The sequence below is a fragment of the Mesocricetus auratus genome, unplaced genomic scaffold (genome assembly GCF_017639785.1).
Source record: "Mesocricetus auratus isolate SY011 unplaced genomic scaffold, BCM_Maur_2.0 Super-Scaffold_100011, whole genome shotgun sequence".
Taxonomy (NCBI): domain Eukaryota; kingdom Metazoa; phylum Chordata; class Mammalia; order Rodentia; family Cricetidae; genus Mesocricetus; species Mesocricetus auratus.
The window spans coordinates 6,080,200-6,094,708 of NW_024429195.1; the positions used below are offsets into that span (position 1 = coordinate 6,080,200).

The window sequence follows — 14,509 nt, forward strand, 5'->3', positions numbered from 1 at the left end:
TGGGGGAGAGGAACACAACAGGCCCAGTGAGTTTATGTAGCAAAACTAGAAATTATGCATGGAATATTCCTTGCTTCATTTCTCCATAAGAATGATGCAAATAGCCCAGGTCATAGGCCCTCCCCCAAATGATGTGACAGTCTTTGGTTATCCACTTGTGGAAGGACTCACTATCCTTGGGGAGTGGGTGGGGTAGGGTTGGGGGGTTGGGGAAGTCATGGGAGGATGGGATGGTAAGGGATGGAGGGATTGATATGTAAAATAAGATTGTTTCTAAAATTTAATAAAAAGGTAAAAAAGAAAAATAGCTCAAAATACAGCAAAATTTCATTGAAAAAATTTATTCATAATAGCTCTATTAAAAAAGGAAGTACTGTGTGTCTCATGAAAAAATGTACTAAGAAATCACTTGAAATATAAGAATTATTGCTGTGTCAGCTGAAAAAACAACAAACAAACTATTGAAGAATTTTACAGCCTGCCTGTGTACCCAAACAGACCCTGACAAGAACCCATCTCCACATGGTTTTGGGAGTGTCATCCATAGTTTCCAGTAGCTTTCACTGAGGTTAACTATGTGACGATGTAACATCATCACAGTTGATCTAAAATCGACATGACCGTGTTACTCCTCCCTTGTTATTGTGATGTAGGTGAGTTTGTGTAAGGTCGGCAGTCTCTGAAGCTCAGGCCTAGGACCCTGAGCCACCACTAAATTCCACACTTGGGCTTCTGCATCTATAACCCCACCAGCTTTGATGACAGTTCGTACACAAAATGACAGAGCCTGGCATATTGATCGATTGATTGATTGATTGATTGATTGATTTTACAGCTTGACTGAAGCATCCCTTCCCCGCTCCTTCCCTCTGCCCTTCCATCCACCAGTCCTCATTAATTGCTCAGAATGGAGCAGCCCTCCTTTGGGTAGCAGCAAGGCACGGCATATCAAGTTGCCATAAGACCAGGCACCTCCTCCTGTATTCAGGCTGGATAAGGCGATCCAGCATAAGGAACAGGTTCCCAAGAGCCAGTCAAAGCACTGGGGGCAGTGTAGTGTACATGACTGGGTTGTTAGTTTGTAGTTTTTTTTTGTTTTGTTTTGTTTAATTTTTTTATTTAAGTTACAAACAAGCTTGCTTCACATGTCAGTCCCAGCTCCCTCTCCCTCTCCTCCTCCCCCATCCCCCACCCAATCCCCACTCTGCTTCCTGTGTTCTGTCCACACACATTTGTCTCAGCTGGGTTTCTTGCCTTCCTATGACAAAGAGTAGGATAATATTTTAAATATTTCTCATCAAGAAATAAGAAAATAAAAAAATAAGAAGAATCTGAGAAATGAAGAAATTTCAAATCTCTTTGGACTTCAGGCAATAATTCCTTTTATGGGTACCTTATGTTTCTTTAAACTATCCTTTGGTAAGATTACTGGTGTAGGTAAGTAGGTTTGATACAAATAATTTAAAAAATAATTTTTGGGGAAAATTTTGCCTCTGAAATTTGCTTTTCTTGAGTAAACCTGTGCTGGGGAGATGGGAAGTTACCATGAAGTCAGATATTGGTCTTCAATGATGTGTATATTAGGATCTGTGTCAGGGCCTCATGCAGGCTAAGCACACATTCTGCTAGACCAATGGGGGCTTTTTGTTTTTATTGAAGGGAATTGCAGAAGTTGGTCTTAAAACTTACATAAGGGAGAAAAAAAGACAGTCAACTTGAATAGAAACAAAGATGGACAAGACTAAGTATGACCTTGAAATTTTTCTTTTTCTCCATAACTCTGACTGGGAGTTCAAGTGAACAGAGGATGCAAAATTACCCTTATATTTTTCAGCCCATTTCCTTTAAGGGGAGAAATGATTCTGCTGATGGATTAGTAAGCAAAACTCATCCACACGTCTTACCAAAAAGAAAAGTATCCATAAAATCTGAGGGTACGTGAAGCACCATGGGAAGGACTGAGGAGCAAAGACATAGGCCCAAGGAGAGAGAAAAAGGAGAGAGAAAAAGCTCAGACGTGAAAGGAACGGACTGACATTCCTTTTCTTTCCAAAGTAACCCGGGCTTTTCACATGGCCGCCGGGCTGTGTTCAGGTAAACTACCCAGTGAGCACAGAATTAATAGTTCCTGGCCACTTGTTTGCTGGTTTCCGATAGTAGTCATTTTATTTTATTTTACAGATGTATTTGTTGAATGGGAGTGTGCCTGCCTGTTTGTATGTGATCCATGTGCATGCGGGTGCTCGAGGGGTCCAGAGGGCCCCACTGGCTCCCTTGGAACTGCAGTTACAGGGAGATGTGAGCTTCTCAGCCTGGGTGCTAAGACCTGAACCTAAACCTCAGCAAGAGCAGCAAGCATTCTGCATGCTATGCTCCAGCCCCAGTAATGTGATCTAAAGTTCTCTGTTTAGAGGAGATGGAAGTGGAGGGGTCGTTTACAATATTTCCATGCTGGGGACATCAGATTATGACGTCAAAACTACAGCCAGCACAATCATCACAGAAACAGATGAGCTCATTTTGGTGTGCTTTATTTTCCTATGAGTTTCCAACACATTACGAGTTTTGTAATGGCAGAATTCCTGAATCTGTCCTTGGCATGCATCTTCAATATTTGAGTAAAATTACTGTGGAATTTGTTTTGTTTTCAATTAGCAATAATCATGCCTCGGATAAACCTCCTTGGCTACGATACTGCCACTGCACAAAACTATTATTGTGGAATTTGATCATAGCCAAATTTCCTGAGAGCCAAATTAGTCCCTTTGTTGAACATTTTACACCCAGCTAACCTAAATAAAGATTCTTATTTGCTATAGACCATCTAACAGAAAAGGACTGACTGATATACTACAGGTGAAACACAGTTCATGATCAGTAAAGAGAAACTAATTATACTGCTTTTATTAAGTATTGCTCTCATTTACATTTTTTCAAGAATATAGCTCCTATAAATAACAGCTAATGGTCTATATTGAGTTCTATTTATTTTTCACATAAAGTTTTAATATTGCAAGAATAAAAATCGCAGAGCATTTGCTAAACATATTTATCAACCTGACCAATGATGAAATGCATGCAGAATGATAATCTAGCTACATTGTATTTCTTTTTTTATAACATTGTATTTCTTTTATACAGACAGAAGAATTCTTAAAATTCCATGGTTTTAGATCTTAAGTGTCCAGACCATTGGCAGCGTTAGTTCACTTTCTTTCAGTTCTTGAGCAAAGACACTAACACTTTTTCAAGTGTCTTTTCTCATGCTCTGGGTACAACCTGAAATAAGGACAGATATGTGTGCATATTTAAACAGACTTGCTGGCTGTCAATGACCCAGCTTGTACTCTGTCATTGCATGAGTTGGGGGAGCTAACGCCTGGAGATGGTGGTCTACTTGGCTAAAACTCAACTGCGGAGCAATTTGGCTGACTGAAGTCCTGCTGATGGGGGACATCCTTCTGCATATATGGTTCTCTTATTGGTTGATGAATAAAACAGTTTGGCCAATAGAGGCAGGAAGATAGGCGGGACTTGGGGACTAGAGAATTCTGGGAAAGGGATGTCACGGAGTGACCAGGAGGAATAGGACACTCCAGGCATTCTCTGGTAAGCCAAGACCATGTGGAAATACATAGATCAACAGAAATGGGTTAAAAATTAAGACAGGGATAGCCGATAAGAATTCCTAGCCATCGACCAGCAGTTCTATAATCAACATATGTCTCTGTATGCTTATTTGGGACTGAAAAGGGCAGCAGGACCAGGAGGGAAAACGAAATCCAACAACAGCCAGCATCCAGCAGCTCATGTCCTGAAGGAGGTAAGGGACTTGAAGTACTGTCTCAGTTTGCTGATCAGCATCTCTCTGAAGTGGTCTCCCATGAGAAAGTAGAAGAGGGGGTTGACGGCGCTGTTCAGGAAGGCCAGAGGCCGGGTGACAATGTACAAGGTTTTGATGACCTCCTGCGAGCATCCCTGTGGCCAGCTGTCCAGGCGCGAGGCGATCCTCACATTGCGCATGACGTGGTAGGGCGTGAAGAGCACAGAGAAGATCGCCACCACCAGGATCACCAAGCGCAGCGGCTTGTCCAGCGGCAGGGCGGTCACCTGCTGCCTGCTCCTCCTCTTCAGGAAGACCACCATCTTGTAATAGAAGAAGCACATCACAAAGAGGGGAACGAGGAAGCCCAGCAAAGTCAGGCACAGACTGTAAATGAGATTGTATTTGGGGTTCCCAGAGCTTGCGTAGTCTTTGCAGACGGTGTCTTTGCCTGACTGGTCAGCATTTATGAAAGGGAAGATGGGTAGGACCTCCAAGGTGACCAAGACCCAGACAGCTAAGGAGATCAGTGCGGCAAACTCCTTCTTCTGCAGAACGTGTTCTCGGAAAGGGTACTTCATGAGCAGGTACCTGTCGATGCTGATGAAAGTGAGGAAGAGGATGCTGGTGTAGAGGTTGGCATGGAGCACGTATCGGTTGAAAATGCAGAGAACGTCTCCGTACATCCAGCTCTCGTTGGCATAGCTCCTTATCAGCATGGGGAGGGTGCACAGGAAAGCAAAGTCAGAGATGGAAAGGTTAAAGAGATACACGTTGCTGCTGTTCCAGCTCTTCAGGCAGAAGAGGTAGCCGAACACCACCGTGACGTTCCCAAGCATCCCCAAAACGAACTCAATCCCATAGAACGTGGAGAGGTAGTACTTTTTCAAGATATTCTCTGCTGCCAGCCAGTTTTGACACGATGAATTCTGTGACTAAAGCAGAAAGGAAATAAAAGATCACACACTAGGCTGTGGCCAAGGGCAAATGGTGAAGAATGCACATATTAGTCATGTGTGACGGGGTATACCTTTAGTACTAGAGCTGGCGGGGGGGGGCAGGAGGCTAGCAGATGTCTGTGAGTTCCAGGACCACATAGTCTACATAGTTTCAGACAAGCTACGCTATGTAGGGAGACCACCCCATCTCAAAATAAAAAAAGCACACGTTCATACACATTAGTGTGTTGTATGCAAACTCACACATTATATGTGCACCTGACTGTGTTATTTCAACAAGGCTGCATTGACCATCTTCAAGCTGCATCCTCGTCGCTGGGTAGCCATGAATAAAGCAGAGCGGCTAATGTGAGGCAATGGATGGTTTCTTGAGAAGAAGCCGGAAAAATATACAGGATACGGTATTAAAGATATGAATAAAAGCAAGTAATAATTAAAATGTCAGAAGAAAACTATCTCCTGCAGTTTGTTCCTGACCTCCACACCTGTACAGGCTCATGTACACATGTGCACGCTCATTCAGAATTGTGTGTATGCACACACATGTAAATAAGTAAATAAATAAAAATACTAAGTATAATGAAAGTGAAAGTAAGTTTGGGGATGGAGTGAAGCTCGCCTTCTGGGAATAAGAACCAGATCTCTCTACTTGATGAGGAGTTGCTTCCAAACACAGGAAGACCACGTGACAGAGCTAAGCACAGAAACAAAAAGAGGGATTAATAAAAATAAAATGTGATCACACAAGCAGTGAGCAGAAGCTAACTCACCTTTGTATCTTCAGGGCCAGACATAGATCCCCACAAATTCTGCTGTCAAACTGAACTGAACTCTAACCCATGGAAGGAAGTCTGGATACAGTTGTCTTTTTGAAAATAGCTTTTAGCTGGTTGAGTATAGTAAAGAATTTTTCTTATTTTATTAAACTGAGAACATATTACCCACTCCATTTTAAAATAGAATGTCTTAAGATTCAAAAGAAGATGCCAAGAAACCGTAGAGATAGCAATGCTGGTCACCATGTGTTGCGAGCTAATGGTGTAATCAGGCATTATGCTCACCACTTTCTGAGGACTGCTTCGTTTAATATGAATAAAAATATGAAGTAGGGACTGGTTGCAGAATTATTTGAGAAATGATTTCACCGGAGTATAGAAACTTCGGTTTTGTGCTGTTTTTGTCAGTACCTGTGCCTGTAGCAATGTATCTTATAGTGGACAATGCAGAAATAACAGAGCTGTTTGACTTCCTTACACAGTCAGGAAAGTACAAGATGAAAGTATTAGCAGACTCGGTATCTAGTGACAAGTCATGCCATTCTCCTGGCAATCACAGGGCAGGGCAGCTCCCTTTGTCCCGTCACAAGGACACTATCTGAATCATGAGGGCCATGGCCTTTATTTTCATGGAAGCCCCGTCATTCCATACAGTTAGGTCCCCGGCACATGAATTTTGAGAGCACAGCATTCAGACAACTTAGTCCTTGCTGAGGTCACATGCCCAACTTTCCTAGTTTCATTTCTATTGCTGGAATAAAATGCTCTGACAAAACGTTACTTAGGGCCAGTTTATTGTAGCTCACAGTTCCGGTTTCCAGTCCATCATAGAGTGGATGCTAGCTTCATCACATCCACAGTCATGAGAGGAGCAAGATGAACCCGTGCGTGCCTGTTTTCTTGCTTTCTTGTACTCAGCTGGATTTCTCCACATTTTTTACAGCGCAGGGATTCGCCTAGGAAATGGTACTGACCAACCGTGGGTTGAATATGCAATATCACTTAATTAAGATGGTCTCCCACAAACACACCCATGGACCAGCTCAATGTAGACAGTCTCTCATTCAGAGTCTACATCCCAGTAATTCTAGGTCATGTCACATCGACCTTTGAAACTAACCACCATGCCAACTAATAAAACATTGTAGTAAGACCCTCCAAATACTAATTCAAACTTCTGATAACTTGTCATCATTCTTTGGCAGTAAGGCTACTTTGTAGTCAGAATATTTCAAGGACTTGAGTAACCTGAAAATATGTTGAATTTTTAAAATGATAGACCCTAATTATTTATAATACAAGGAAGAAGGTTGAAAACAAACTTTCATAATTTTTTCCTGTTAAACATGGCTGAGAGTATTAGTTACAGTCAAATAATCATTTCATTATAAGTACAATCTATTTTCATATGAAGCTTTTAGACAGTAAATTTTTCTATGAGGAAGATATGTAGTAAATGTATCTATTTTGGTCAAATTCAGATGTTATTGAAGTTGGTTTCTGGCATCTTGGTAGCGTTTTATTTACGAGCGTACATCATAAATTTGCAGATAATTTCAGTATTTTACCGTTACTTTTGTGAGGTGTGTGCTCATATGTGTTTGTACCAGTGCATCTGTGTTCACATATGTGTTTGTATATACGGTGGCCAGAGGTTGGCGTGTGTTTCCTAACTCACTACTTGATTCTCCCAGACAGTCTTTCTCTCTGAACCGTGAATTCACCAATCGGCTAGAGCAATTTGCTGAGAAAGCCTCAGGGAGCCTCTGGTCTCTGCCTCTCCAGCCTTGGGATGTCCCATGCCCCACCCGTCGTTTTAACATGGGCACTGGGTATCCACCGCCAGCCTCGTGCTGACACGACCCTGTCTGAGCCAGTTCCCATAGACTCTGCTGGAGGACCAAGCTGTGTGTTTTCCCTGTCAGTCCCTCTGTAGAGAATGGCGGGGTGTGCTGCGCTTCTCGATTTCATATTTCTTTCCGCTTTCGGACGCCTTTCCAGCTACTCCAGCCCGCTCACCACAGACAGTTGTCCTTGCCCCATAGCTCACCAGGATGGAGATTCTTCAACGGCTCACTCTGGAACCACCCATTCTCAGATCCATCTGCTCTTTAGATCACTCCTCTCAACACCCTTTCTGACTTCTTCCTTATACCAAGGACTTGCCCTTGGCACATCCTTGGTGTTCCAGTTTTGTTTCTAGATTCGTCCATCTCTACCTTGTCAACCAGCACTTAAACACCTTTGTCTATCACTCTTAAAAGTTTGTTCCAGGTTTAAAGGCTTTCCCCTGCAGCCCAGGTTGCCCTCCTCTTCAGGCTTGTTTTCTGGAGAAATGTCTCACCAAATGCTTTCACGTCTGGACCCACTTTCTGTCTAGCACTCCCTAATCTGGTTTGTGACCCCAAATTCTTCAAACAGCCACCACATTTCCCAATCCAGTGGTCAGTTTCACCAGTTGATTTGTTAGCCTGCAGTAAATTGTTAGGGACATGCCCTTTGTTTCCTTTCGGGACAAGTCAGAATCCCGGCTTTCTTTTCCTCTCCGTGGATGCTCGAGAGACGTTGATGTCCTATCTCAGTTCCCTTTTCCCTCCTCTGTATTCATCTTGAGTGATGTTACCCATGTTCAAGCTTTAATGACTATTTATGTGCAAACAGCTCCTACATTTGTAATCTGTCTCGGATCTGTATGATGAATGCCAATAGTTTATTGTATTGCTGTGGATTGATTTCTTACAGGCACCTTTGACTTTAGGCATCCTAATTTGTTAGCTAATCTTGAGCCACCTTTGCCAGTAAAATGATTTTCCATTTATCCAAATGCCTACCGCAGAAGTCTTGACAGTCAGCTGCAGTTAAACTTCCATCAAGAACAAACTACCAAGCTTTGCAGACTTTAATTTTTATGTATTTCTCAAATCTGTCAGTTCCTCGCTATATATATATATATATATATATATATATATATCAGCAGGAGGATATGATACATTATATACACATATATATTTCCATCAGTCCACAAAGGGAATACGTTACATGTATCATATTCTCCTGCTGTGTCCTCACACTTTTTTTTTTGACTCTTGTTCATTTTACCTTTTCCTGACAAATTTACAGCTCAACATAAAATCATGCTGCTATCCTATGTTAAGATCCTTCCAAGGACTAAAGTCCACGTTCTCAATGTTCACACCCCACCCCCTGCTCCCCTGCCCCCCTGCTCCCCTGCCCCCCTGCTCCCCTGCTCCCCTGCCCCCTGCTCCCTGCTCCCCTGCACCCCTGCACCCCTGCTCCCCTGCTCCCCTGCACCCCTGCCCCCCTGCTCCCCTGCTCCCCTGCACCCCTGCACCCCTGCTCCCCACTTCAGCCTGCTCGCCCTGCTCCCCTTTACCCCTGTCCCCCTGCTCCCCTGCCCTCCTGCTCCCCTGCACCCCTGCTCTCCTGCACCCCTGCCCCTATGCCCCTCTGCTCCTCTGCTCCCCTGCTCCCCTACACCCCTGCACCCCTGCACTCCTGCACCCCTGTCCTCCTGTTCCCCTGTACCCCTGCTCCCCTGCACCCCTGCTCCCCACTTCAGCCTGCTCGCCCTGCTCCCCTGCACCCCTGCACCCCTGCTCCCCACTTCAGCCTGCTCGCCCTGCTCCAGCTCCTCTCTCCTTCTGTGCTCCAACTGCACAGGGCGGTCCCACTGTGCTAGGGCATCTGCATCTCTTCTGCGGCTCTTCCTCTCACGCCCACACAGTGTGTCTACTGTCTGTATTTCTTTCAGGCCCCAGTACAAAGATGGTTTCCCTAATTGGCTGCCTGTTCACCAAATCCAAATAAGCCAGGTGCCCCCAGTGCGTGCCGTCCATATGCATTAAATTCTGACTTACGCATTCTTACAACGTTGTTTTGTTCATTGTTAAATCCTTTGCGTCTGCACAGTGGCTAACAGTTAGCATGTGGTCTGGAATCGCATGCTGAATAGAGAGGGCCAGAAACCTGACTGTTTATAAAGCAGTTTCAGATACACTTCCTCCTTGGCTAGAGAAGTATATAAATCCACAAAATAAGACTTACCTACTTAGGCTGTGCATAATAGGATACACACACACCACACACACACGCACACACACCACACACAAACCACACACACCAGTCACTATGGTATTGAGACCTCTGATTTATAAACAGATTTGTCTAAAGCAAACTTTAATATGTAGCTTCTAGAATTGGTTTAAGGATTTAAGAATTAGAGTTCAATCTGAAATTGTTAAACACACAGAAGTCTATAAAGATATATATACCAAAATGCTTCCAGCCTTAACAGTAAGGCTTCTATTGTGTCGTTTCTCCTTTGGTTTATTTTTACATTCTGTCTGTCTGTCTATGCTTATTTAGCTTCTTAAAGTAAACCAATAGATGCATGTAATTAATAACATAAAACTTTTAAATTGCAAAATATTAAAAAAAGCAGACCCTGTACATCAGTCCATTCTGATGAAGAAGGCCCTCTTCCCCAGCTGGAGACTGCTGCAGACATCCACAATGGGCAGGGTTGGGGTGGTCCAGTCCCAGTTAGTACATTTAAAGCTAAGATTCAAAGAACATTGTGGAATAGGGGCAGACTGACTTAAAAGACAGAGGAACAGGTGCCTGCTGTGAAATAGTGTCTTCTAGGCATGGTAGGGAAGTTGCACCCAGAAAATCTCAACAAGGTGGCCACATAAACAGGACTTACATAATGACAACACCTGTTGACATGCCGCTATGAATGGGAGAGATTGAAGTGAAGAGGAAGCCACCCTTAGAGGAGGGGCCAGTGACAATCTACAGCTGTTGAGAGAGGGGAACATTACTTTTCTCTAGGGATGAACCCCCTGATGTTATTGAATTCCCAGTGATCACCTCTACGTGTGTGTATGTACACACACCACTAGATGGACTTAATGGTGGGTTGTATATACATTTGCATCATCTATGGATCTATGTATGTGCATATCTACTAAATATGTGTCTCTCTGTGTATGCATGCCTATCTGTAACTAAAAATTACAGAAGGATTTGCGGAATGGAAGAACACAGCAGACGTTGGAAGGGGGTGAGACAGAGGAGGAAATGATGTAAATGTAATATTTATGTGTGAAATTATCAAAAATTGAAAAAGTAGAGTTAAAAAAAGGAGGGATACACGGACTTTTAAAAAGCTAACATGCGTGGGTCATTAGACAATGGACATTTCTCACTGTTATACTCAAATCCGCGGCACCTTTCAATGCCATGGATCTGGAAGCCTTTTCCTCCTTGCCTTCTAGAACAGTGCAGTCTCTTTCCCCCTTTTGACTATTTGCTAGCTCTTTGGGTAACTAATCCTTGTTTGTCTAGGCTTTAATGTTAGAGCTCTTCAAGACTCATTCTGTGATCTTACATCACGTAGGAAACACTGAAGGGGTGGGTACACACGTTAAATGAAAATTAAGACAATAAAAAGTTTTCTGGAGATTAGAACCTCATTTGCTTCATTTTGAATTTCCTCTTCCTCTTTCTGATTATACCGGATCCCATTTAAGCTGAGGAAATGCCATGGGTTTATGCAATTTATATGGATCACAAGATGGAATGGAAAAATGTATCCACAAAGACATGTCAGGGGCCACGTGGAAGCGATGGAGGATTCTGTTTTCCAGTGACCCAGAGAGCCTGAAGGCTGAAGGTTTAGTAAAAACAGAGACCACCAGGGCCAGTTACAGAAAACAAATGGCTTTAAATGGATTGATTACTTTTAGTTATTAATCCGTACCTTTGTATTGCTTCTCATAGAAGTAAATCTTGCTTTAGGAACAAACCACCACCACCACAAAAAAAAAATCTTTACAAGTGTCAATTTTCAGGTGGTCTCTGTGGTTTTGGACAAAACGACTGGCCTGCTCTCCCCTGGTAAGACTATTGCTCCCACTCTGGGCTTCCCTTCCTTGACTGGAGTTCTTCCTTAGGGCTGAGACCTCCTGGGCTCCCACCACCCACTTCCACACGGCTGTTGTTGCCTCTGTTCAGCTTGGCTTTGGCAGTCATTTGGTGAGGCTCTGTGGGTGCAGCGTCTGCCATTACTGGGAGACACAGCCCTACCAGAAGCTTCCTGAGATACATCCCACAGTCTTCCTGTCTGCCTCTTCCACAACGTCCTCTGAAGCCGTTGAATAAATTATGGTATACAGACTGAACAGGTGGTATTTTGGTATATTCATGCTCATACATGCATTTAACAACAATTAATGGATAAAGAGGCCATGAATCCGAAAGAGAGTAAGGGAGAGTGTACAGGAGGGTACAGAGGGAGGAAAAGGGGAGGGGAAAATCATGTGATTAATATAATCTAAAGTACAGGAAATAATTAAAAACAAAAAGTCTGTGGATAAAGTACATATTAACTGTGTAATACAGTGTGGAATCAAATAGCAAAAAAACAAAAAGGAAAAAATTTAAACCAATCAGTCCTAATATTTTTATACTTTAATGTTACTGAAACTTTGTTAAAATGTGATTCTGCTTTTGACGATATCTCATAATCTATTACTTTAATATAATTGTCTCAATTTGTTTCATTTTTACGGCTATTTTCACATTCATAATATTAACAGGCCATGGTTTTCTAGAGACAGGCTGCCTGTTACTTGTAGACTGATTCAACTTCACAAAGACACACTACTTTAAGAATGTTGTACTCCAAATCCAGCGATGTGTGTGTGTTCTTGCTGTGACATAATTATACACATCAGGGAAGTAAGGGGTGTTCATTTAAGCAAAACTCTCAATAGAAGGGGGCATTTCCCCTGGCACATTACTAGCCTCCCTCCTGCTTCCCAGGAGCCTTCCTGTCTATAGGCAATGGATACGTTGACTAACAGGCTTTTACTTATCTGAGTGAACCATTCACAGTGTGCTTTCTTTAAAACCTGCATTGCTGACTAAAGTGAAACCATTAGCTCCTAGCCCACAAACACCGAGTCTGTTGGATTTAAGAAGCTGAATGCACATGCATGAGAAAAACTGCTAGGGATCATTCTTAATTTGAAATGGTGGGAAACTCGTTATAAAATCAGCTCTTCTAAATGTAAAAATAATGTATGTTCTTTACCAGAGGTCTAGAAAATCGATGCTAATAAAAAATCCCCTTTATTCTAATAAAAATGTCTTTCTATACCCTTAGCTATGACAGAGAACCTAGCAGAAGTTAACATTGTAGCTGGCACTGGAAAGTTACACAGTAACGAAGGTATTTCAGCAAGTTGCTTTCACACGGAGCAATTTAACTGAAACAGTTTTCGCAGTATATAAAAATGCAAGCATTTGGTGCTCATCAATTACTTTCTATTTCCATATTTCACAAATGACACCAATACATTAAAAATTACAGTATTTGTCAAGCTATATTTTTCACTAGAGTGTTAGAGAATAGCTCATACAGCTTGGAAAGTTCTGGTGAGTAAATAGCAGTTGCTTCTGCAATTTGCCCCTTTCCTTAGTAAACCCTTTTCTTAAATATATCCATCTTGCTGTACGTAAATGCAAAATGTAAAGTTTACAATGACTGAAAATTCATCCTATTAGATTTTTCTTTAAAATTTACATGCTAGGTTATTTTCCAGGATGTGAGGCAGTTCCCCTTTTCTGTAAATACTTTTATTTATTCAAATCATCCCAATTACAGTAGACCTTTTAAAGTAAAATAAATTTAGTATTTAGCCATTAAATCAGTACATTTAGAGCCATAGAGAGCAGAGGTGAGAGTCAGAAGTGACAGCCTTTTCCCTTTGCTGCCTCATATCTACTTAAGAACAGCTCCCCGAGCACCGGTTAACTCACAGGCCACTTTGAAAAGAAACCCTCACCAGAAAGCCTGGCGTTCCTAAATATGTTCAGGAAGTATGGGCTGTAGCATCCCTTACCATTCTGCTGGAGGCCTCTCTCTTAACAGAAACTCTGCCAGTTGCTGTAGACAGCTTCTGGACCCACTGGTGTGTCGCTGGACATGGCCAGGGCCGTCTGATTTGCATATCATGCAGCCAAGATTAATAATTCAAGAGGCAGGGATAATTTATTCAGATAACCCTCCAAGTCGAGCCGAGGAACTCTCAAAGAGTGAAAACACATAACAGATGACTCATTTTGCAGGAAGCACTTTCAACCAAGATGTTTTGAGAACACTCTAGCCGAAATTATTGTATTCACTCCCCGAACAACAGAGAAGCATTCTTTCTCTCCACATGCATACACACCTTTAGATATCAAGGACTGGCAAACTCTTTATGTTTACTATGTAGTCAAATTCACCTTTTCCCTTGTTTTTCACGTTTTTTGGTCACTTCTTCTGTGTTAAGCACACAATAACTTAAACCTCTTCGCAGAAATCCTGAGGGAACTGTAAAGTTTTTCCCTGGAAACTCTGGTCTCAGCATGCAGCCTGTCAGCGTACTCTTGAAAGGCTTTTAGAACTTTAGATGGCATCCTTATTGTCTGTGATTAAGTTCAGGGGACATAAAGAAATACATCCTATGGCTGGGGATGGAGGAGAGAGGCACTATCTAGGACGATAATCCTAAGGGATGGCAGTGGCCACATCCCATTCGGAGCCCCGAATAGCACCCAGAAGAACTGACCAACCATTTCAGAGAGGAAACACACCTGGCCTTCCCTCAGGCTCCACCAGTTTTTATATTCAAGTAAACACCCGGATTGCTTGACCTGAATCATAGGGATTACACTGAGGATGTCACTAAAGTCGGAGGAACAATCACGGTCGTTCGCTACTTAACACAGGGAAAAGGCTAGAGATTTCATTCGGGTACAGTTTCCAGAAGGAGAATGCCCTGGAGTGGCCAGTCAGGCTGGTGCATTTTAGACACCTCTTCTCATCTGTGGACACCTCCAAGCTAGCAAGGCACAAGAGAGCATTTCCTAGGTTTTCA

General features: G+C 42.7%; 1 protein-coding gene and 1 pseudogene across 1 annotated transcript; both read right to left on the minus strand.

Moving 5' to 3' along the window:
* Nucleotides 1-2,515: 2,515 nt before the first annotated feature.
* On the minus strand, nucleotides 2,516-13,663 carry Sucnr1 (succinate receptor 1). The gene is made up of 2 exons (XM_013118988.3): nucleotides 13,490-13,663; nucleotides 2,516-4,758 (listed from the first exon to the last, which is right to left on the minus strand). The coding sequence occupies exons 1-2, from the start codon at nucleotides 13,595-13,597 to the stop codon at nucleotides 3,808-3,810; spliced, it is 1,059 nt and encodes a 352-aa protein (XP_012974442.2). The 5' UTR covers nucleotides 13,598-13,663; the 3' UTR covers nucleotides 2,516-3,807.
* LOC121143414 lies at nucleotides 2,608-2,712 on the minus strand (annotated as a pseudogene).
* Nucleotides 13,664-14,509: the final 846 nt, after the last annotated feature.

Coding starts and splice junctions, on each gene's coding strand:
- Sucnr1 (XM_013118988.3), bottom strand. CDS start 13,597: ATGCAAATCAGACGGCCCTGGCCATGTCCAGCGACACACCAGTGGGTC. Junction 4,759..13,489: donor GAGAGGCCTCCAGCAGAATG/GTAAGGGATGCT, acceptor TTTCTGCTTTAG/TCACAGAATTCATCGTGTCA.